Source organism: Equus caballus, chromosome X (genome assembly GCF_041296265.1).
Source record: "Equus caballus isolate H_3958 breed thoroughbred chromosome X, TB-T2T, whole genome shotgun sequence".
Classification (NCBI taxonomy): domain Eukaryota; kingdom Metazoa; phylum Chordata; class Mammalia; order Perissodactyla; family Equidae; genus Equus; species Equus caballus.
The window spans coordinates 86,686,404-86,712,255 of record NC_091715.1 but is presented as its reverse complement, the minus strand read 5'-3'; the positions used below and the strand labels follow the sequence as shown (position 1 = coordinate 86,712,255).

General features: G+C 32.5%; 1 protein-coding gene across 8 annotated transcripts in view; it reads right to left on the bottom strand.

The window, feature by feature from the left end:
- The window catches only part of PCDH11X (protocadherin 11 X-linked), a 667,170-nt gene that overhangs the window by 604,510 nt on the left and 36,808 nt on the right, over positions 1-25,852 (bottom strand). For all 8 annotated transcript variants that reach the window (XM_023633704.2, XM_070258690.1, XM_070258691.1 and 5 more), the window contains one exon: positions 15,350-15,933. In XM_023633704.2, coding sequence (XP_023489472.1) covers positions 15,350-15,889 — 540 coding nt within the window. In that variant the 5' untranslated portion in view covers positions 15,890-15,933. The remainder of the gene's footprint in view (positions 1-15,349; positions 15,934-25,852) is intronic.

Genomic DNA, 25,852 nt, shown 5'->3' with positions numbered 1-25,852 from the left:
AATTGTTATATGTGCTAATAATATTCCACTTATGATTGCTAAGGTTTAAGAAACTATTCAAATTGCATTTATTGTTTAAACATTTGTGAAGTATTTTCACATCTGGAAATGTTCATCATTTGAAGGTTTAGGCAAGTGTTCCAAGCAACCTGATTTGTGCTTGGAGTTAATAAAAAAAAAAATTGGGTCTTATCATAATAGGATGTGCAAGGCTGGGCCAGAGCAGTAGTTCTCCACCAGAGAATCCACTCCCCAACCCCACAGTGGATATTTAGCAAACTCTGGAAGTAGTTTTGGTTGTCACAACCAGGCAGAAGGGTGCTATTGGCATCTAGTGGGTAGAGGCCAGGTATACTGATAAAGTTCCTACAATGCACAGGACAGCCCCTGTCCCACCTGTCCCGCAAGAAAGAATTATCCAGCTCCAAATGTCAATAGTGCCAAGGTTGAGAAACCCTGGGCCCAAAAATTGAGAATTAGAATCCTAAAAGAAAAAGGATAAATTGTATCCAAATACAAAATTTTACTCTGAAATCAATATAACTAACTACAATTATACTTGTAGGGCCCAGCAAATAATCAGAAAAGATGCCAAGAAACATAAATGGAAAGAAACTAATCACATTTGTGCATGAGAATCATTTGCACAAACATCACTTTTCTAGTTGCACAAACATCACTTTTCTAGGGCAGTCAGCTGACTGTAACTAACCATATTTTTGTATAGACCTTATCTTGTGGTTAATTATACTTTTAAAAACTCTGAAATTACCAACTAATTTATGAAAATATAAATGGCTAAGATGCTTCTAGGAGGAGAAGCTTTTAGCTTTGATTATTTGTATACTAGGCCAGAATAGCACAAACTAATTTCCATTTGTGACCAATGAAAGTACCATTTAAAAGTTCCCAGATTTATACAATAGCTTGAAATTATAGGTGATAAAATCAATACATATTTAAAATATAATACTTGAATTTAAGTGAATCCAACTAGTGTCTAATGATCAAACCATCTGACTACAGAACTAGAGAAATCTTGATTTTTCTCAGCTGAACTTTGGCTAAATTTTAAAATCAAGCTTTGATTCAGATTCCAAGACAGGTGCTTGTCTAACCAAAGTTGAAGCTATAGATGACAAAGAAAAACTGAAAATGTCGGAAATGTTATTTATACACAGAAGACGTTATTCTACTTGTCTGATATGAACAAATGTCAATTCTTTATTGTACATTTAAGTACATTTAAATTTAACATTGTTTATTATTTCTTAAATAAAAATGGTGAATGTATTTCTTCTGTGACAATATTATATTAACAACCACAGTGGTCTAAATATCTAGGTTTTACAGATATTTTCATAATATTCTCATGTAATTCTTAGGGTTTTGTGCATTGCTTAGTGATATACTAATGTATAGTCAGTAAGCATAGGTTTATGAAAAAGTGTGGGAAATTTTCCATAGCTCACTACATATCTTAATTAATTTGCATCATATTGAGTAATAGTGGAGAATCCAGTGGATAGTGCAAGCAAACACAAGATTATGAGAGCAGACATCACTATTTGCAATCTACCCAGAAGTCGGTCTAATTCATCCCTTACCTATTATAACAACGCCTTTCCCTTATTCTACTAACAGAACTGTCACAAATGCCAAAAGATACAATTCTTGACAGTTAATGGTTACAGAATAAAAGCTTCAAAAGTATCTAGTTGGTACAAAGGAATTTCTAGTTTAACTCTCTCTTGAATTGGGATGTTTTGGGGGTTTTGTTTCCTTTTTAATGACCGGCCTTAAATAAAGTTTGCCAGTTCTGATCATAAATTAGCAAACTTATTTTCAGCCCATGTGCAGCAACAGGTGTTAGTTTAAAAAGAAGGGGACAAAAAGAGGTACAGGTTTAACTGTAACAAAAAAATGTTGTGTTTGGAAAGTCACATGTCTTAATAAGATTTTTAGAATACAATGTTCTCAAAATCGGGTTCCAAACTATAATGCCCACAAAAACATTCTATAGCATTAATAAGCTACTGTGATTAAAACATGACAATTGGGCAATGTGGTAAAAATGAGAAAATTATTTTTTACTCAATTAAAAATTAATGTAAAAGTCTTATATGTCAAAGCCAGTATAATATTTACATTTCCTCTCTAGAAATCAAAGCAGAAGTTGAAATTCTAGGTATCCACAGACTCTGTGTGTTATCACAGCCTCAGTAAGAAGCCAATAGTTTTAAGAGAAATGGTTTAAGGAAATGTATATAACTACAAAAAATCTTCAAAGAGAAGGTAGCTGCAGCAAAATAAATTGTTAAAAGATGAATCTCTTTATTAATGATGTCCATTACATTGAGGCTTGTGATAACCAACAGAGTCCGATTTGAAATTCCCTTTAACAATTCCCACTATTCTTAATAAACATGCCAATTTTCTTTGACCTATCCTCTTAGAAGAGGGAAGATGCTGCTCTTTGTAAAATACACTAGATGTAATGGAACCCCAGAGCAAGGGTGCTACAACACTCATCTGAACTAAAGAGGAGAGCTTACTAACAGGAAGAATCATCTAATGGAAATGTGAGTTTATCCAATCCCATGAATCATTCTAGATTTTAAAAGTTCTTTCTGGGAGTCTTGATATACATTTACTGAAGTAGAAAAATTCTAGGAAGCAGTTTTAAAGTATCCTGAAGACAAATAAAATGTACTGGGAAAGGATATGATTCACTCTAATTTGATTATTAACTATAGCACAAAAAGTATTAACTATAGTTTTGAAAAATTAGTTACATAGAATTATGCTAAATTACTTTCTTGCACATAAGAGCATTCACAAAGAAGCCTGAATATTAAAGTGGTACTCAGGTAATAGACTTTCAAGTTATGTTTTGATTATCAAACTCTAATTTAATGAAATCACAATTTCTCAAACATCTGACAACACTGGGATATATATTATTGAAATAAAGTAAAACCCTATCAATGATAGTAGACGGGTAAACAGTAAATACCGATTTTGACTTCTGAGAAAGATATTTTTCTCTGATGTAAATCGTTTGTGATTTGGCAAACTTCCAACAGATGGAAGAATACTTAATTAATAAAAAGTTGAGGAACCTAATAATAAGCAATTTCCATTTTATAACATCATTACTCTAAAATCAAATGTATACTGTTAAACCTCTGGATTATTAAGCTAACTGAAGTCTATACCACATTTTGTGTTTAACCTGATTTTTATCACCAGAATTATTTTTTTGTTTTTGTTTGTTTCTTTTTGCTGCTTTTGGGGTTTTTTGAGAGGAAGATTGGCCCTGAGCTAGCATCTGTTGCCCATCTTCCTCTTTTTGCTTGAGGAAGATTGGCCCTGAGCTAACATCTGTGCCAGTCTTTATTTTATGTGGGATACCACCGCAGCGTGCTAGGTCCACACCAGTCATCTGAACACAGAAGCGGAGCATGCGAACTTAACCAATATGCCACTGGGCCAGCCCCATCACCAGAATTATTTAGGTTTGTAGCAATTGCTACTAACTTTATTAACTATATACTTAAATCTAATTCAATTATTTTTATTATGGACTATGCTGAAATATTCAAGTTATTCCTAAGAATTCAAGACAAGTTTCAAAATAACCCTACTGGTAATGTGTTTACTAATTCATTGAATCACTTCACTTTTCATGAATAATGTCACATAAAAGAACAATAATCCCGATATGCACAATTGACTTTTAAAATAGAATTCTGCATCATCTCTGGTTCAATGAGTCAATCCATGTAGAACATTTTTTGGGGAAAAAATTAAGTTTATTCTTAAGAAAATAATTAGCTCTACTAGAATAGGATATGGGCACTTAGGTCACCATCAGAAGATATCTGAATGGTGACTTAAGTGCCCATATTTATATATTTTAAAATACATTTTATATATTTTATATATATTATATATATTTATGAGTGGAAAATCCAGGTAAGTCTATGAAAAAAAAAGAAAACATGATGTGAAAACAATTAAATGATTATTGGTGACATCATGTTTTTTAATATTGGTGAATGGAGAAACAACAACAGAGTACAAATTTGATACTGCATCGATGGTATCAATTATTCTCAAACCAGTATAATAAAGGGGAATATAGACTATTCTGTTAAAACGATTTATGAAGAATACCTCCATTCAGATAGAGCCGCTATTCTTCTACAGAACCCACTCAAGGCTCTTGATCTACAACCTAATTCCTATTTTGGAAAGATGTGCAAGAGGTTCTTCAGCTCATCCTCTCTTTAGGCATACTCAAATGACCTCCAGATAAATAGCTATTTAGGGAAAACTATCTAGAAAAGGAGAAACTGGGTAACACATTTAGCTTCTTAAAGCCTTAATTGTTTAGAACCTTGGCCAGAAGTCTAATCTCTCCTACTTTTGTGAGTCAGCGCATGACAGCAAAGGAGTGATAGTCTTCATATATTTGAACAATGATTAAGGAAATCTTATGTCCAAAATAAAAGAATTTTTAATGAAATTATATCTGCTTTCCATGCCATTCTCTTGCCTATCTAGCTTTAGTGCATACTACATGAGATGAACAATGCCAGCTCAGAAAAAGAGTCACCCTACATAAATTTGATGACAGCATGTCTGCTGCCAGATAATTCTTCACAAGTTAATCTTTGCCAATTGAGCTAACTCAGCCTGAGTTGCTTAGCTAAAATAAATGGAGAGTGCAGTTTGAGTTTGTGCAATAGGTGGCTTCGTTGATGTTATGCAGGAAGTGGGCAGCTCTCTGGCTCAAGGTAGTCCAGACCTTCAGGAAGAAGATGGAACATAAAATGGCAAACAAAGAAATAATCTAGATATTTTTGGCTTTAAATATTGTGACTATATATTCCGGTCGTGCCTGTTTAATTATGAAAGCGGGCCCCTTTTACTTTCAAAATTGTCCCTATTTGGAGGATAAATTATATGATCATTCTCATTTCATACAATGCGAATAGATAAAAGAAAACCAGATGAAGACAAAATAGAGGTAAAAAAATACACGCAAAGATATATACAACGCAAACAAAGATAATTCTTTCTTTAATCTACAAATTGAATCTGCACTCTACTGGTCAAATCATTTGTCCGCTGTCCCTGTGGAAATCATTAGAGAAGACAACTCTTAAAATAACTACAAATATTGCTTAAGCAATCTTCAAAATAAGTAGTCATCTTTTAAAGCAACTACTGATAACTGCAACTAAGAGAGCAAATCCAGTTATTTGTGTAGAAATTGCTAAACATATGTGAAAGCACAGAGTTATGCAGTCAGTTATTTGTGAGGAAAAGAATAATGAAAAAAAGGTCTTTCAATATCACACTAACACAAAACACAAAAGCTGTTGTCAGTAAAAAGAACTGTCGATAACTCATTGTGGCAATGCCCTGCAAATACGGGTGAATCAACTGTCACTACCTTATTGAAGAAATCACAAGTTCAAGAAATTTTAACAGCTGCAGCAGACGAAGTAATTGTCAACAAACTGTGTAGCAAAGCAAGAGATACTTTGGAATAACTCTTGAGGTTATACAAAACAATAGTTTACATTTTCTTACAGCTGTATCTAATCTAATTAAGACATCATGCCTTAAGAAGGAAGACAAAAGGAAACAGAAATAATTGCTTTACCAAATTCCAGTTGTCTGGTAATAGCAGGAGGTTATTTGGTAAAATGCTATTTTTACATTCATCAATATCCAAATAAGGCCAGCCACTATTTTGTAGGGTATGCAGAGCATTATCTCAGACAGGAGTCAATTTTTTGCCGCAAACCTTTAACAGTCTAGATTATAGAAGGCCAGACACAGTTAAAATGAGATTACTATTTAGAAAACATTCACAAAACAAGAGGAGAAAAATTTTAAGTTATTTAAACTTGCCACAGTATAATTATATTGGTGTAGACAAGTATAGCTCAAGAAGTCTGTATCTATTAGATAAATAATAAAAAATCAGATTTCTAAGAGATTAAAACTTCAGTTTTATTAATCTGGTTATTTTCCACATAAACTAGTTTTCTATGTGACACCTCTAGCTTTATAAAAATCCTTTCATTATACCAGTTTTGTATTTGATCTTAAGCATCCTTTGACGGACAAAGGAAAACTCCAGGCACCTAAATATGCCTGAAAACTCATGGTGGGATTTTTGGAGAAAATAGATTTCAGAGAAATGTCTAGAATCTTAAAAGCTATAGACGGATAAACTAGTTTAGCCTATATAGAAGCCAGCCAACAATGTTCCAAGTACCTTGTATACCATCCCCAAAGAGGAAATTTTCACTTTTCCAGCCCCGTGAGTACTTCTAGTTAAAGATACGTTCCCAAATCAATACAATGGTTTTCAAAGGCTTAAAAATTATGGTCATTGCTACTTCTTCAATTTACAGAGTTCTAGACTGGATTTGGAATCTAGGATAAGGATGTATTTGAGTGGGTGATATGATATTGAAGGAAATGGTATGGCTACATGTAGCTGATCTTTTAAGAAACACTTTCCTCACAGTAAAATTAAAAGGTGTAAATGCCTCCTGAAACACACAAAATCTGAGTCCTCAGAGAAAAAGCAGTGTGTCACCAATAAATGAAGTAGAGAATATAATACTCAACATCAGAATCTTTTTGGGTATTCAACCAACGTAGGTAGCCTTCATTTTATATTTATTTATTGAAGGCAATTGAATATCTAGGAGTTAATTGAATATTCATTAGTTTGTAACTAAACATGATTATATTTTCTAGCTTTTTGATAGCTATATGCATTTTCATATTCATCCATATAATCATTCAGTGGCTTAAATAAAGCGCAATGTTCAACTAAAAGTAATCTATAAAGTTTTGTACTTCTTTATTTATAATCCATTAAAATGTGTTTTTAAAATTTATGCATCCCTGGATTGTTTAGAGCATCACTTTGTTCTTCTGTTAACCATTTACTTTAGTATTTTCGTTACCAACAGCAAAGCTCTCCTTGTCCCTTCCCAAGCCATTTTAAATGGATGCTTCTAAGCAAACTCTTGTCCTCAGAGAATATCTTGGCCTCCTCACAAACCATGAAAACATACTAGCATCCATGAAACGCTACTTCTAGCAAATCCCCTGCTTGAAAAAATTATATTTAAAACTTATTTAATTTAGAATGGTTAAAAATAAAAAATTCACATTTGTTATTACATCTCTCTCCTACAGAACACATTGCAAAAAGACAATTGTGATTGACTTACAAGAAAAGAAATAGGAAAATAAAGTTTTCAGCGTGAAAAAAGAAAAGACAAAAGAGGAAATTTTATTTTTTCCAATGGCATATGAATGAGATGTAAATAAAGCAATTCCAGATGGCAGAAGCTGTATATGAGAAAGCATTCACATTAGCACTTATCATAGTCATATGGAGGGCCAGTAGGAGGCAAAGACAAATGAAGAGAAGGAGACATTTGATTCAAGAGAAAGACCAAAGAAGGTAAGTGGAAGTTTGTTTTAAATCGAACTAGGTCCAGAAATAAATGTGGAGCCAGTGGCATTGATTAAGCAAGAGACTAATGCTATCATATTTTTTTTTGTATACATATATATATATAAAATATGTAGGAAAAATAAGTTTACGTAGTAAAATAAGCCTTTCAAAGAGTATAAAGGCATAATTTTAGAACAATTTGGGGGGACTATAATTAATCTTAAAATATAGAGCAAAACCAATGACTGCTGTTTATAGAGCACTTTTCTTCAAGGCACTCAGCAAATTTTATATATTTTTCTTATTTTATTAATTTTTATAATATTCTTGCCTGTTAGATAAAGATAATTTTAACTTTCTCCATTATATAGGAGAGGAATTGGAATCATAGATAACAAGTCTGAGAATTAAGATAATAGAAAGACTCATGTAATTACCATCACTAGCACAAGAATTACCGTTTTTATCAAAAAGGTTGTATTTCCAGTCTCAAAACTGTTTTGCAGATAAACATTGGCAAAAAATATCGCTGCCATAATTGAAAATCTGATAAAATATAAAATATCATAAATTAATGAAGATACTGGGTGAAAATCTACTAAAAGTAGATTTGGAAACTTTAACTTTTCTGAAATGGTGAAAACCTAAAATAATTCCATGTTCTTAATGCCGTAATGACTATTTCAAGATAAAATGTTATTTTAGTATAATAAATACGTCTTCCTCCTTACTATCATCAGTGTAAAAATATAGTCACTATAATGCCTGTTATTAAGCTCCTCGGGGACAGTGACTGTTTTTCAAACGTATTTTTATCCCTCTAGACTTTGTATATTGGGCACTCATTAAGTTTATGCTAAATTTAGATAACTTGAATTAGACTAAGATATTAGTTAGCAGCCAATTACTTTTAAAACTAAGGCAATATTTAGTAGAACAGCTTTCTATTCTTTACAGCTTTACTTCATTCTACTGGAGAAGCTTAAAATAATGGACTTCTACATTCAAAACAAGCAGAAAAGATGAGAAATGTTCATGAGAATATCCTCCATAAAGTAAAATTCCTGATGCAATGAGATCTCGAGAACAAATGTAACTTAGGTTAAATACTCCAAAACCTCATTGCATCACATTCAACTTTTGAAATTCTTTGTTTTATGAAACAAAGTTTAAAATTACTATTTCCAAAGGTTTTTTATTTGTATTTCCTACTATATAACGTTGTATTATGTACTTTTCTTGGTTTACCTGCAAGTATAGAGATGTCTACATATAGCAATTAAAATATAATACCACTAAACATTCTTTCAATGTATTTTTATAAAGCCATAGGTTTCTTACGACTGGTAATCTAGAATTGCCTCTTACATTTCACAGCAAATGAAAAATATATGGGCAGCTATAGTTTTATTGTTTGAGTTGCTAAAAGGCACACATTTGTGTGAGTGCACATGTGGATATTCTATTTTGATGCACTGAGCTCTCTAGTAATGAATATTGAACTTTTTATGGATAAAACACATAATTACATGTTGGAGGAGATATAATAACTTCTGCAAGCAAAAGACAGAAGGGAGCATTTCAAAAATAATAAAATTAAGCTCTGTGTTTGATAATTAAATTGAACTTAATACTTTCCTTCCTCTGGTAATTTCTACTGGCATTCAGAACCTAAAAGAAACTTCAACAAAAATATACTAAAATTTAATTTGTGGTCAAAGCATTTTTATATGATCTATTATGCTATTGAATCATTTAATTATTCACATTTTTTATTGATTTTATGAAGATGACTATAACTGATAAATGTAGAGGGAGAATATTAAATTTCTGTAATATTAGATTTTGAAGTGAGAGCTATTTTTCATGTGCATTTTACATTTTTTTGATAAAGAATAATTTCTTCAACAACTGGTTCAAATTTACATAAAAGCATAAAGCATAAGGCTTGATAAAAGCATAAAGCTATATACATTATTTTATAGATCAAATTAAAACAGAATCAGAAAGTTTCCTGCAAAATGACCTTGTTGCTTTTATCATCACCTCTGAACAAGAAGTCATCATCTCTGATACAAAAACTTTACAAATCCATCAATTTTTTTGTCTAAGATTGAATGAAAGATCATACTTCAGTTCATTAAAAGGGCACGCACAGCACACAGTGTTGTTATATAGTCAATATAAAGTGGTGTAGACAAAAAGAATAATTTATGCCGAACAAACCGCCGACATTGGGATATTTGTTATCTTAGATTATTAGCATTGATCAGAATTACAGAAGCCAAGTAGATCTGTATAACCAAACCTCGTGTTTTTATCAAAGATTTCTCTGCCAAATAATTTTGTCTTGTATAAATATATATTTATATTAGATTTTAAGTCATGCCCATTGGCAGGCACAAAATTAAGCATCTAACTGGTTTTTATTTAGATACAGTGAACAATGGAATAATGGATCAACAAGTCTGCACCTAATAATCATCATCATAAAATTTAGCAGTATTTCTTATACTTAGTTGGTATTATCAGGTCAAGGGGTAGGATATAAGTAAATTAATCACATTTGTTCTTTAGTAAAATTGGGAACACATTTGCTCTTCAGAGTCTCAATTTACAAATTCTAGAATTGTGCTATCTAAAATGTCCTACATATATGTGTTCCATGTGGGACTATTAATAACAGGTGCATTTAATGAAAGACATTAGTGGAGTATAGATATTAACCAGGACACTGATAATAGTAATGAAGTCAAAAATTACTTAATCCTATTAGTATCATACTTTCATTTTAATAACACCTGACGGCATTAATAAAGATCCATTTATGAAGAGAATGAGTTTTACGTTGTCATTTTTCCCCACTGGAGGTATACTTTGATAATAACCCCCAGCTTTCAGAGACCTAATAGTCATTAGCATTTGATCGTCATCTCTTTCGCTTTTTAGCACAGATAAAAAATGTGAATCTGCACATCACAGAATTCAGAGAATATAAAATCAAGTTATCTTAAAGCTGGAAGGCTTAAACTTCTAAGTACAACTTCATTTTATAGTTGAAAAAAATGAGAAAATCACTATATTCAAACTTTTCTGAGCCCTGTAGAGGCAACTATGCTTTTTAAAACAGTTAAGCACATTGTTATAGCATATTCTGCCCGTAAGGGGCATTAATGTATCCTTATGCACTCCTGATACTACACACACCACTTTGAGCTATGGTTACACAGATAAAGAAATATTAATTCCTTCAGAGCAATAAAGTTTTCTTGCTCTTTGTATCCACAATATATTATTCGAAGCTTCATTCTTGGCAATTTGATTCAAGATTACTAAATCTAATGGTAGATGAGATTTTCACAATTTGGACTTTCTAATCCCAGACTTCAAAACAAATCTAACTCTAACGTTTGTTTCCTAAATCCAAGCTCTTGATCAGCAAGGAAGATTTTCATTCTCATTTAGTTTTAAAAGTGAAGACTAAATATATCTTGCTTTAAATAAAATATAAACAAGGGCCTAAAATCCTGCTTATGGGATAAGACTCTGCCCAAGATTCAACTTTCTTTTGAAACTGATGGAAAAGATGAGGATGCTTTATGGGATGGGCAAAAATGGGTGAGGGCTTTGACTAGGATCACCAATGTGAGAAAAACTTGATTTTCACGCTCTGTCAGCACAAGCTGTCAACCTTTGAAACATCGTCATGCCTGCCTCAAGGGAACCAATCAACACATTGTCACTGGGCTAGTATAGAAATATTACTGCTGATATATGTGAGGGAAGATGGAAATCTGAAGCAGAAAATGAAGACACATGTAACATCATTACACAAACTAATTTCCCCTGAGTTCCAACCATGGGAAGAAGTAGGTCCCTGTGGTTTATATTCATACAGTGAGTCAGAGTGGGTGTTTGAAGTATATTTCTATTTGTGAAAATATTGGCTTCCCTGTCAACAAGACTTAGAATATTTAAAAAAGCCTTATAAATAACAGGCCATCAGCATAATTGAGTGAAAGTTAAAGAGATATTGTAATTTCCTACTCCTGGCCAATAACTCTCAAATACTGCAAGGGCTGGGCAGTATATCTATATCTATATCTATATCTATATCTGTATTTATATCTATATCTGTATTTATATCTATATATATATACTAGATAGATGATAAATGCAGATAGTGAACAGTGTACACTATATACCAAATATAATGTATAATAATATATTTTTACATATATTATTTAATAATGTCAACAAAATGATATATTAATAATATATACGAAACGGTATATATACACATATATGGGTATATAGATACATATAGTTATAAATCTTTGGCACAGATAGTCAAAATTAAGGGAAATTATATCAAAATACCACAGGAAATTCTCATTATAGCATGACCTTATTTGGAAAATAAGGAAAAGAGATTTCACTTCTGAATATTTTTTTAAGCGGCAACCAATATCACAAACTTTTATAGACAAATCTTTCTTTCTTTAGAAAATAACCAAATCTCTTACAAAGTTGAAAATTAACCTTGTCAAAGTCACATAGATAATTTTAACATAATTTTCTTTGTACTAAGCAGAATCACTTGGCAATCACTTAATCCTTTCATTCCTCACTTTCTCCTTTTTCTTCTTCTTTCTTGTTTTCCTTTTTCTTCCATCTTCTTATATCATGAACTTACTGTGATCCCCTCCCTCAAAGTTATCTATCTGTCTGTCTGTGTGTCTGTCAATCAAGTCTAAGAGTCAGAAGACCTTATTCTGGTTCCCAGTTCTATCATTTACTAGTCATATGATGACAAGCAAAATAGTGACTCTGAAGTGCTTTTTCCAAATATTTAAAATGTAGAATAATAATGCTTTGTTTGTGCCAAAGCGTATTTAATATCACAAAAATGCAGAAATTAAATTATTTATATGTAAAAGTTTTGAATATAAATATGCTAATTTTGGCTTATGTTACTTTATATTATATACATTTTTGATACATTTAATTAATCTTTTCCACCATTGCCTTTATTTTCAGTTAATTAATACAGAATTGTCAATAGCAGGGTCCCTTCATGTATAAATTGACCTATTTTTCCCTAGAATTTTTCTCTATGTCTCCCCCTTCTCTCTCTTTGCTATCAAACTTTTCATATAAATTTTATATTTCCCTATTTAGGATAAGCTATGATTTTGCTAGCCTTGTCTATTCAACAAAAATAGAAAAATTAATATTTAATTAAATTCTCATCCTATTCTGCAAGACAGAGGGTCTTTTAAAATCAATTATCATGGTTGGATTACTTACTTTCAAATTGTAACATTTATTAAAGTTTATGGATGAATCACAACGTGTTTTTTTCTTTCTTTTTATTTAACCTCCCTATCCCCCCAGCATACAGAACACTTTCTTGACAGGACCCTTTTGTAAGTCAAAGCGCACTCAGTTAATGTCACCCATGCCATGGCCCTCTGCATGCCCAGGGCTAAGCTTTGTGTTCCATACTCATTATTTTTAACAAGCAGTCAGGACACTATTTATCCATGGGGCCATACAAATGCCCCAGTACTTTAGGTACATCATATAGTTCACTTTTGGTTTATCACACATTCCAAAGCAGAATGAAATTTTAGAGCATATCTATTTCTAAGACTCATCTAAGAACACCTAGTGAGCCTTTCTGTCATTTGCTGACAATCTTTCAAAAAATTCAAATGAAAACATATTTTAACAAGGCTAAAATTATGCCAGTAGGTTTATTTTCTTTATTTGAATTTGTTAAGCAGTTTTCAAGACAAATTAGAAATTCCTTGGAAGTTCATTAAGCCGCCCTGAGGGAGACATGACAAAATCATTCTTTGAGTAAAGCACTGCATTTCAAAACAACACATTTTTCAGGATGGTTGGGTGGAGAGACTCTATTACTAATACCTGATTTAAATTTGGTAGGGTCCCATTTTGATTTTACTTGCCAATTTTTATTTTCCAAATAAACTGTTTTTCTTTGTTTAGGCTGTGCTGTCCAATATCATAGCCTCTAACTACATGTGGCTATTAAAATTAAGATTAAATAAAATAAAAAATTCAGTTCCTTGGTTACATGAACCACATTCCAAGTACTAAAAAGCAACATGTGGCCAGTAGCTACCATATTGAATAACGCAGACCATGGAATTTCTGTCATTGCAGAAAGTTCTATTACAGAGATTTTTGAGATGGTATCCACTCTATCTACTACACAGCTTCCTATTTAAAGTGATAAGCCTCACATTTGTATAGAGTCAAATATTTTAAAGCATCTCCAGAAGTCTTCTACACAGGTGTATCTACTCTCTATTTAGTGCTTACTCTTCTCAGTTTTGCTTCTGTGACATTTATATCATCATCCTCATATTATGATTAAAGAAACTGAAGGTTTAGAAAGCTTAAGCTGGAGGTGGCATGTCTAGGCAGTGATAAGCACACAATTGTGATCCATAGCTTTCTGACTCTTGCATATTTTTCTATTTCATCAGAGAAGGAGATACCACTTCAAGGACCTTACCTAAAAATTCTCATTTATAAATCAGCTATCCCTTCTTTTTCTGTTTTCACTCCTTATACTCACACACAAGTCTGCATTTCACTTGAATTCACTCAAGAGATCTGTAGCCTTCAATTTCTGAATGCATTTATAAACAAATATATCTCCACAACATATTGGCATCAGCTGAGCAGTTCTCCACTATTACACATCCTCCAGGCCAAAACCATCAGATGGCACACATCAAAATGTCGTATTTATGTATTCTTTGAATATTTTTTAACATTGGTCATCGTGTTAATCATAATCTGGCAGTGAATAGTCAGAAAATGACTATAAACCTTTGAAAATTCCTTTGCTATATCTACATTAAACCTGCACATTTGTTCCTTTACACATTGTCCGAGATCATTCAAGTGCATTAAGCTATTTCACAGACCCAAATGTGAGTTTTCTACTATTTTATCTACTATATAGGTAATTAAAAAGAATTGTCCATTCACTTGATAAAAGTGGTCTCTCTGCACGTATTTGGAAGACAACCAAATATTCCATCTATTCTTACCTCTGCCTTCCCCACCCCAAGACCAACATCAAGCCAACATAGGTTCTTCAGATTGACCGAAACTTTTTGGCTAAAAAGCTTACTTACCCTTTACAGTAAGTGAATGTTCTGTGTTTTCAAAGAATAGGAACAAAATGAAAATACTTAACATTAACAGCATATTGGCTAAAATTTAATCTCATTTTGATGACTCAAGAGAAGCTTGAAGATACTGCCTTGACTTGAAATCATTGTGAAAAATATTAGTTATTATTGCATATAAGTGTGGAAATACTAGTAATAAAAATATTCTATTCATCTCCAAAATAAATTTCCTCGGCATCTTTTCAAATGGCAAGATAAAGCTTTCTATCTAAAATAATCACTGAGAAAAAGTGATAGATTTGTGAGTTCATCCTTAATGGTTAGATTTGCTTGTTTACGTCAAGTTTGCAGGGGAGTCACGACTAGACAGATTAAAAGGAAGATATTGAGTAGGTCATCGATTGGTCAGTAGCAGGGCTGAGCTCCTTGTCTGACCTGTATAATAGATTGTTAAGGGAAACACAAACAACTGCTTGAAAATGAATAAACATAAAACGAAGATTCATAAACACCATGCAATTGCAAATTGCGTTAATAAATTTTCTCCACTATGCTTTGCTTAAACTTTGAAAAATTGAGGTGAAGGCTTACCCAAAACTTGAAGTACACTAAGATCCTTTTTTTTTGTCTTTAAAAAATGAGCTATCTTTAACAAAGTGTTTTTAAAACGCACCTTAATTAGTTGGTAGTTTTGAACTCCGTTTATTCCTATGTCAGGATCAATGGCCGCTGGGAGAGCATATCGAGAGTTTATAGCCGAGTTCTCTGGAATTGATATGTTGATAACCGTTGCTGGGAATAATGGTGCATTATCATTTATGTCTTCTATCAGAAAACGTATCTTAACCAGTCTAAATATTTCATCCGGCAAAACGGCAACCTCCACTTCATAAAAGCATCGAGCCTCCACCAAGATACCGGCACATAATTTCTCACGATCAATGCGAGCTCCAGTAGTGAAGATCTCACCAGTACCCTCTTCGATTCGAATCAGTGGCACATCCCCAGTCTTGTACACTAACTTGAACTGCATAGGAGATGTTAAGGACTTGTCTGGTATTAGCGACAAGTTGAGGTCTTTCAGCAAGTCGCCTATCAGGACGTTTTCTGGCATTTCTTCTCGGACGGTGTAGTTCTTCTCCTGGGCGCCAGACTGAAACACGACGCATGCTAACAGGACCGCAAATATATACGTCCCGGACAACAAGTCCATACCAGGCACGATTGTGACGGTTCTCTGTATCAACGCACAGAAAACTGTCAAAGAACAAAAGTAAGGAAAAAAAAAGAAAGAGAGAGAATAAGAAATTATTGAAGCCAATGATTAAATGTATGTTAACTAAATGCTCAGTTTTAAATTAAGATCAGTAAATGAAAATCATTAGCACAATCAACACTGATAAATAAACCAATGACAGATTTTTGAATCTGATATTATGCCTTTTTACCTTAAGATGAAAGGTAAGTTAAACAAGCTACCTACAGTAATTAAGAGACCCAGAGTATTTATAAAAGTGTTCACCATTGATAAAAGATATGAAAGACAATATTATAATAAACCAAGATAAGTAAAGGTAATAAAAATTTAAAAAAACATTTAATTTAGTAGTTAGGGAAAAGTAAAGGGATATTTGTTACCAATCACAAGAATATGATCATTATTATTTGTTATAATATGGCTTTCAAATGCAATTCTTCTATTGGTAATGAATGTTTTATGCAATGTTCAATGTGTTCATTTCTGGGCATCAAAAAGTAAATTCCATCTAGATAAAAGGAAAACAGAATCATGACATATGAGGGATTCAGTACGTTTGGATTAAAGAAGAAAAGTCCTTTGAGCGAGGAAAGGGGTTGATGTGACAAATGCTTAAACATGGGAAGAACTGTAAGTGAAAAGGAGATTAAAATTTTCTTTCTTTGGATGAGAGAAACAAGAATAGGTATAAGAGTCAGGGAGGCAACCTGCAGATACACATAAACAACTGCATATTAAACAGACTGAGAAAGAAATGGTTTTCAGGAGATAGTGAATTCTATCTTTGGAGGTGCTGATATAGGAGCTGGATCACCAGTTTAAATCTACATGTTTATGATCTGGTAAGCAACATCCAAACATTCAATGGAAGAACTGGACCAGAAGACATCACAACTCTGAGAATTTATGTTTATAGATCGCAGAGAGTAACCTATATGAAAACGGCTTTTCACATCTACAAACTGACATAAGAATTACTCAACTACAAGGAACAGCCTGATTAGGGTTTAAAAATAAGAAAGGCATTTAAAAACACTTTACTGAATTAAAGCAGTGAGTCAAAAAATAGTCTCTCTGGCTGCTTTTTTCCCCTCTTGCTTACTATTTTTCACTGACTTAAATCTGTCAAATTATGTCAGTTCTCCAGTTCTGATAAAATTCAATAAGGAATTTTGATTTCTTTATAATTTGCAAAATGTTTGTCAATTTCCTTTATTGATTCTCAATTTGATTTGTTTGAGATAATCTCAATTTGGTATATTAAATGTATTTTAATATCTAGTGTCATGGAACACTTGAATGTGCTTCTGAATGTTATTTGTAGGTAATATGTCATATAAACCCAAAACAAAATTTGTGTCACACTGCACTAAACCCTATCAGATGATATATTTTTATAATTAAATAGGATTAATGCAACTATCAATGCATTCAGAAGTTTTAAAGATCAGTTGACAGATGGTCATTTAAAAATACCTTACAGAAATCTATCAATGCACATGGGTATCTAGTTAAAGAAGCTCCCAATATTTACTGGGAATCAATAACATTAACAAAATTTTGGCAACGGTTCTGAAAACAGGAAGACTCATGAAATGATATAAAGAACTTTCTATGGATATTATAGTCTGATTATGCCCAAAAATGTATCATATTAAATAATTTTACCACCAATAGCTGTGCATCTGCATTTTTAAAAAATGTGCATATGGACAGGTCGGAAGACACAAAGTGGAGAAAAAGAAACTGCCCTATCCGCAATCAGTATTAGAATATATGCATTTGTTGCAACAATTGAGATAGTTTAAGTCATGAATAGAACCAACTAGAAATCAACTAGAGAAACTTGAAACATCTCATTTTATAAATTCTTATTACAGAATTTAAAAATTATATAGTATGGGTCCAACCACTTTCCTGTGTTGAGCAGTTGATGCCATTTATAAAACATTTTAAGCATAATAGTGAGTAATGTTAATGCTGAAGACATTCTCTGTCCTAGTAAACAACACAAAAAGACCATTGCCTGTGGTATTTTTAGCATCATTTGCTCAGTGATGAGCATTGGGATTACATAATATAGAAACCTCAAGATTCATTCCCCTGTGAATTACTGACCTTATACTCATTTATGAAGGTGAGAATAAAATACCTCATTTATACTTACTATAAGTTAATATGCATACATATAGGTGTGTCTCATACATTGTGAATCTAGGACATCTAAAAGAATTGAATGTCTATGTGTGTGATTATAAATATCATGCAAACATAAGCAAAAATAAAAATAGGACAGTGACAATTGGAATTAAAACTACTACCCGATTCTTATTTTACCCTTAGGTATTACACATTATTACAACTGGCAGAAGAATACTACAGACCATTTTTAAAAACATTGCATACATGTTGCAATATCTCTACACGAGAGGAAGAATTAAGAAACTGACCTAATTCCAAGCAGTCCCTCTCTCCCAATCCATTCTAAATCTGTTCTACTCCAGCTTAATAAGATCACCAAATAAAATATTTTAAAATGTATTTCATCACTTGCAATTCTTTTCAAAGTTTTAAAAACCAGGGAAAAAAATGGGGAGAAAAAAGACAATGCCCTTTCTAAAACGTAAGCAAATATACAAATTGCAAACCTAGAAAGAACATTAACCCTTTAGGTAGTAATTAGTTTCGTGAAGGTTTAGTCACTTATTAAAAAATGTTTATTAAGCAATTTTTATATGCCAGGCACTGGTCTAGCCACTTAGAATAATCAGTGAACAAAATAGACAAAAATCCCTGCCGTCACAGACTTTATACTTGATAATATAAATACGCCACAGTGTTTGGGTTTTTTTACTGCAGTCACATTGGATTATAACATTATACAGCTTTCAGATGTACAGCGTAATATATTTCAAGTTCTGGGTAGATTACATCATGTTCACCACCCAAAAACTAATTACAGTCCATCACCACACAGCCACAATGTTTTTAATTCAGTGTTTAACCAATGTATATCAAAGTCAACTCTGCCTCTTTCTGGATGTAAACACGCATGATTGAATAACCTCAATCTCCAGATTTTGATTCCAAACCCTACATTTATCACTTGAAAATGTATGTTTATCTTTAAAATTAAAAATATTTTCCTTTAAAAAACTGAGTTTAATTCTTTAAATGACCAATTCAGGAAATTAGCTACTAAATACGGATATGAGGAGTCACTGCTTAGTTTTATGGAAGCATGATGAATTTAACTCAGATAAGTAAGGAAAATATTACTAAACACATACCTTTACTTGGATCTAATTTTCTCTCTCATAAACAAATGATAATATAACTTTAAATTTCTTTACTTTTCTCTCACATTCCACTCCTACTATAATCTAAGGTTAGTTTGGAAATTGATAGGAGAAGCACAATGAAAGCAGACACAAAGAATTAAAATTTTCTACAAATTTCAGTAGTGCTGGTACTATTTAAGCGATGTTTTCTTTAGGCAATACATAGTGGCTGGGTAGGCAACAGTCATAGTTAAAGGGACAGAATCATGACAATCAGAGAAAGCAAAAGCAGAAACAATAAGCAACTCTGAAATTTTATATGATTATAACAACTATGTGGTATATATGAATGGTGCAATAAGCACAGGGGCGCATATATCTTTTCAAATTAGTGTTTTCACGTTCTTCAGGTAAATACCCAGAAGCAGAATACCTGGATCATATGATAGTTCTATTTTTAATTTTTTGAGGAGTCTCCATACTGTTTTTCATTGTTACTGCACCAGTTTGCATTCCCACCATGAGTGTATGAGTCCCTTTTCTCCACAACCTCTCCAAGACTTGTTATTTCTTATCTTTTTAATGATAGCCATTCTGATGGACGTGAAGTGATATCTCATTGTGGTTTTGATTTTCATTTCCCTAATGATTAGCGATGTTGAACATCTTTTTGTGTATGGGTGGGTTTGTCATATACGGTCGTCAATAAACATTTCTTAAGCACTTATATGTATTTGGCACAGTGCTCATGCACTGCTAAACTAAATAGAAAAGTATACTGATAAATTTGGTACGTATTTGAAATAATTCATTTGCATTCAGAGTAGAAAACTACACTATACAATATTATTGATCTATACAGTTATTTCAATTTAAAAAATATTTTTATGGAAGGTGACTTTTATATCTAAATTTCTGTTTTTGAAGAGCTATATTTTTAGGTATTATGTAGGTTTTTACACATAAAAGCATTCAGTTTTTACTGCCCATTTTTCACACTTTCAAGTATACCGGTAATATTGAAATAGGACCCAACAGAGCTTCTCTAAAATTAGGACTTCTCAAATTTAGCAAGGTGTTTTTGAATGCCCAAATTGAAGTTTGAATGATAGTATTACATTTATATTTGGAATTAAAATGAGTTAAGAGAAAGTTGAAATAATAACTTACTACAGGTTTGAGGGATATTGTTAAATTAACAACACATTTTCTTGTTATTAACTTAGAAGAAAGAAAAAGGAAAAATAGAAATATTAACATATATCATTTGTGTTTGTATGAGCTATTAGTAAACATATTTGAAACGTATCTGTTATAGCCATGATTCCTTCATGAAAACCAAACTGAACCTAGAATATGGATTTATTGTACAAATTAAGAACAGACAAGAAGCAGCGTTTAACTCATAAATGCTAATTAATTTTTAAAGCCAAAATTCTGCATAATTATTTTTATACCCTAAATTAAATGTATCAAAAGATGGCCTGTATATGAATCATTTATGGTTCAACTGTTTTTCTATCCATTTATTCATCAATGTTTTCATTTTTAATTTGTCATCCAGCTTGTTTGGGTTTTGAGCTGATACGAAATAAAAATCACAGTGGAAAAAAGGGAACACTCATATCCTGCTGGTGGTAATGTAAACTGGTGCAACCTCTATGGAAAAGAGTATGGAGCTTCCTCAAAAAATTAGAAATAGAACTATGATATGATCCATATATTCCACTTCTGGGTATTTATCCAAAGAATATGAAAATACTAATTTGAAAATATATATGCACCCTTATGTTCATTGTAGCATTATTCACAATTGCCAAGACCCAGAAACAACCCAAGTTCCCATCAGTGGATGAATGGATAAAGAAGATGTGATATATATATACAATGGAATACTATTCAGCCATAAAGAAGAAATCTTGCCATTTGCAACAACATGGATGGACCTAGAGGATATTATGCTAAGTGAAATAAGTTAGGCGGCAAAAGCCAAATACCATATTATTTCACTCATGTGTGGAAGACAAACAAACAATAACAAACATATAGATACAGAGAGTAGATTGGTGTTTACCAGAGGGGAAGGCTGGAGAAAGGAGGGAGAAAGGAGTGAAAACGCACATGTGTATGGTGAATGGTGATGGATGGCAACTAGACTTTTTGTGGTGAACAAAATGTAGTCTATACAGAAGTTGAAATATAATGATGTACACCTGAAATTTATATAATGTTACAAACCAATGTCACCTCAATAAAAAAAAAAAAAACCCAGCAGAATTCCAATTGCTGACAGAAGAGTTGTTCTTTACAACACAAAAAAAGAATGGAGGCCAAATACAAAAGTAGCAAATGTCTCTTACAAGTGGATGGGGAAAAATCAAAACACTAAACTATGTCTATAACACGATCCCAATGAAGGGAAATATAGATTATTCCATAATCTATATGGGGATAGGGCAGGGTGGATCAAAACAAAACCTTAATAAATTATCTCTGGAAACAAAAAGAAATGTTTATTGAATTTTTGGGTTTCCAATTTTTTTGTTTTGAACTTTGTTTTAAAGATCATATTACTACAGGGACTGGCAAGAAACAATAGGAGTGATATACAACTTGGAGTGTTCATTACTTTGTGCATTTTGTTTTATTTGAAGATGTACATTTTTCTGAGTACATTTCAAGCCCCATCTTCTCTTGTGGGTATTTCTTTACAAATTACTGTAAGTTGTTCATAGGCAAGCATTTTTCCCAACTATAAGTAAACAAACTATTTATATTAATTAACTAATTCTGTACTTTTTCAAAATATTTATAGATTGTTCTTATTTAAAATTGCTTTTTCTTTTTATCATGTTTCCCACTTTGGATTACCACAAATCCTACTTAGGTTTCTAAAAGAATTAAAAGTGATTCTTTTCATCGTTAGCCCTCATTCACCATACTCTTCTTTCTCACTACAATTAAAGAGACAGTCTTCTGTCTACACAGTAATAGACTAGCATATTGGAAGAAGAATTTATGCTACCTTTTTATAAATTAAGCTGTCCATTAACATCAAAATGGCTTTTAGTAACTGCCAAATGGGAAATCAAGAATATACAAGTTCCAGGGGCCAGCCCTGTGGTTGAGTGGTTGAATTTCCACGTGCTCCACTTTGGCAGTCTGGGTTTGTGGGTTCAGATCCTGGGCACGGACCTACTCCACTCAGCCACACTGTGGAGGCGTCCCACATACAAAACACAGGAAGAGGTGTTAGCTCAGGGCTAATCTTCCTCAAGCAAAACAAGAGGAAGATTGGCAACAGATGTTAACTCAGAGAAAATCTTCCTCACCAAAAAAAAAAGGAAAGAAAAGAATATACAAGTTCCACAGAGTTGGATACAGTTTTGTTATTTGGACTAGCAAATGCTAGCCAAATCCTAATTGTGGAATATCCATGAGATATTTCATTTTTATGTTTAAAATAATCATCTTCGTTTTTCACTGTGAGTGCATGTCTTTGTGTACATGTGCACAGACAGTTTCAATGAAAAATGCCAATTGAAATGCCATTATATCAAACAGTAGTTGAAATTGAAGTGGTGTGGTCAGGGTCACTCTCTATTAAGGCAGTCCGAATGTACACTACTTTCACGGTGTCTCACACTAATGCATATGGAGGCCAAAAAGATATCTTTATTTAGGCATTTGCAATCATTGTTATTTGTATTAATTTAGCTATTGCACTGCTTATAAAAAACATAATTTGAACTTTACTTATTTATGAAGGTTTGCAGAAAAACAAATTTGTTTTCTGAAAATTAGAGTTCACACTGGTTTTGAAAAGCAGTTCACCAAAAAAGAAAATAAAGATATCATTCTTTTTATTAGAGGCTCAAATTATTTACGTTACTTTACTTCCCCCCAAATTTTTGAGATTGTTTTTAATTTTTTTTTCCTTTTTCTCCCCAAAGACCCCCAGTACATAGTTTTATATTCTTAGTTGTGGGTCCTTCTAGTTGTGGCACGTGGGAGGCCGCCTCAGCGTGGCTTGATGAGCAGTGCCATGTCCACGCTCAGGATTCAAACCGACGAAACACTGGGCTACTTGCAGCAGAGCGTGGGAACTTAACCACTCGGCCACTGGGCCGGCCCTGCAAATTTTTGGATTTTAGAATTAGAACTTGCACTGTGATGATTTCAACTTGAAATGGAGTATGTAATAGGTGAAAAATGGCCCATTTTCCCATTTTGGGTAAATTAGAATTTCTATATAGATGATAAGTGTATAATATTGTCCTCAAATTTTCTTATTATTCCAAGAAATATTAGAAATACTGAAATATTTTATTTTTTTTCCTTTTCAAAGATATTCAACTCTCTAATGGAGATTAAAGAATGAGCTATCACAACTAGAACTATTTCACACTTGCTGTAACTGTCACTCACTCTAGGAAATTGCGATCACATGCTGCATTAATTCTTCCTACACACTGATAACACTGGAAAATAAAGGCCGGAGCGATTCATGACAAAATTGCTTGGTATCAGGACTTGATGTCATAGATGGCGTTAAGAAAAAAAATTTATAAGCAAAAGGAGATTATGCCCTCAAAAGAAGAAGTCTCTATTCTACTCTATAGTCATACTTAGACTACAAGCATTGGGAGTTCTGCAGCCCATGTCATCTGTAACTATAAAAATTAAATTAAATAAAAAATTCAATTGCTTAGTTGCACTAGATATATTTCAAGTGTTCAACAGGCAAATGTGACTAAGGGCTACAGTACTGGACAGTGCAGATCATAGAACATCTCTGTCATCACAGAAAGTTGTGTTGGAGTGTGCTAATCTAGAGCAAGAGGAAAATAATCTTGAGTTGAGCATGCACCGAGGAAAGTGGAATGATGGCTGGGGTACCCAATTCATAGGCAGGGGCCAAAAATGGATAAAATGGAATGATGCAGTAACATTTATTATTGAATCATTTAGGAATTAATACTATTTTACAATATTAAATCTTGAAAGTATTAGGCAGTGAATATTTTTAAGAGATTGGTAACTTGTTAATTCAAGGAGAAACAATCAAATTACCCCTCAATTCAGATTAGAATTCATACTGCTTGAGATCCTCTGAGAGAAAAAAATGTGCAGTTTTATAGTTATAAGTAAATAGTACCTTAAAATAGAATTATTTTCATAAAACATTATATGATCTCGATAAAACCTATGAGAAATGCTATATAAACAAATGTACTGTATCTGAGACACTAAAATTATGAAGAGGTAATAGACCAATACAACTACCCATTAGATGGTTTTTAGTATATTGGGTAGGGTCAATAGAAGTGTGGGGTACTCACCATGTTCTCCTGATTTATCACCATCAGAATCCTTATACTGATAGTATGAAGAATATGATGCATGATAGAAATCACCAATTACTCAAGAACTTCAGACAGGAAACTGAAGGGGATAGTGCAAATATCCTAATAGACAACTGTGTAAGTTTGTCTTGCTTTATAATATCAGAAATGCATGCATACTGTAAATAAGTAACTGTAATGTAGAACCATGCAATGCAAGCCACTGTTTTCTAACATATCTAGTTATCATTTCACTCTCAATCTTTCTCTATTGTCCCCAGGTCCACATTGTTCTCTTCCTTCTCTGAACATATAGGCAGAGCACTGATATACGTTGCCTTCTACAGTCTACAAGTTTCCTCCTATTTCTAATGGTGTGCAGAATTAACCCTGGACCTCCAAATTCTACGCAGTGCTGGATACAGTCCTAATAAACGTTGCTGACTTTGTATTATGTATATATATATATATATATATATATATACACACATATATATGTATTATGTATATATATACACATACATATGTATTATGTATATATATACATTTTAATAAAGAAATAATATTTAATAAATAAAAGGCTCTGAGTGTTTAAAAAACTTAGACAAAGTGAGTTAAAGCATTAGTAAAAGCCACTGAAATGGAAATGGAATCCTTCAGTTTCCCTATGCAATATTCAGTCTTGCTCCTAGTCCCATTTTTTCCCTAAAATTCCTATTTCTTATGAGTCAGCTATTCTCAATTTTAATGTTATTGTCTTTTAATTCTATTTTTAAAAAATGGACAAATAAGAGCAATGTGTTGACAAAGATCTAACATTCTAATTTCATTTAAATTCTTACATGATGATTTTCAGAATTCATTGTGTTATACAAAAAACAGCAGATTTACATGGGCATTTCGTGCATTAGGTATTGTTTTTTAACCTTTTCCATATCCGCTATACAATGTCACTCTAATTGTTTTTCATTTACTTGTACTTCTTTCCCATGGATCAATATGTTAACATGTCAATGGTGAAATATGCTCTCATTTATAGGGCATGATTTTACCCAATATTATTTTCAAACTAGCAATTGAGTCCAGAGACTAAAGCAAGCTAAAGAAAATAAGACTTTTATTTCTGTATTGTGTGTCATATTCATGAGAAAATGTAAAATCAATTTTGCTTATATGGTCATTATCAAGAATATGAAAAAATAATCTGTTGATAGCTAATTCCATCATACTCGCAAAAAGAAGCCATTTGGTATAGACATTGTTTAAATAAACTTTTGGGTTGACCTTCTAGT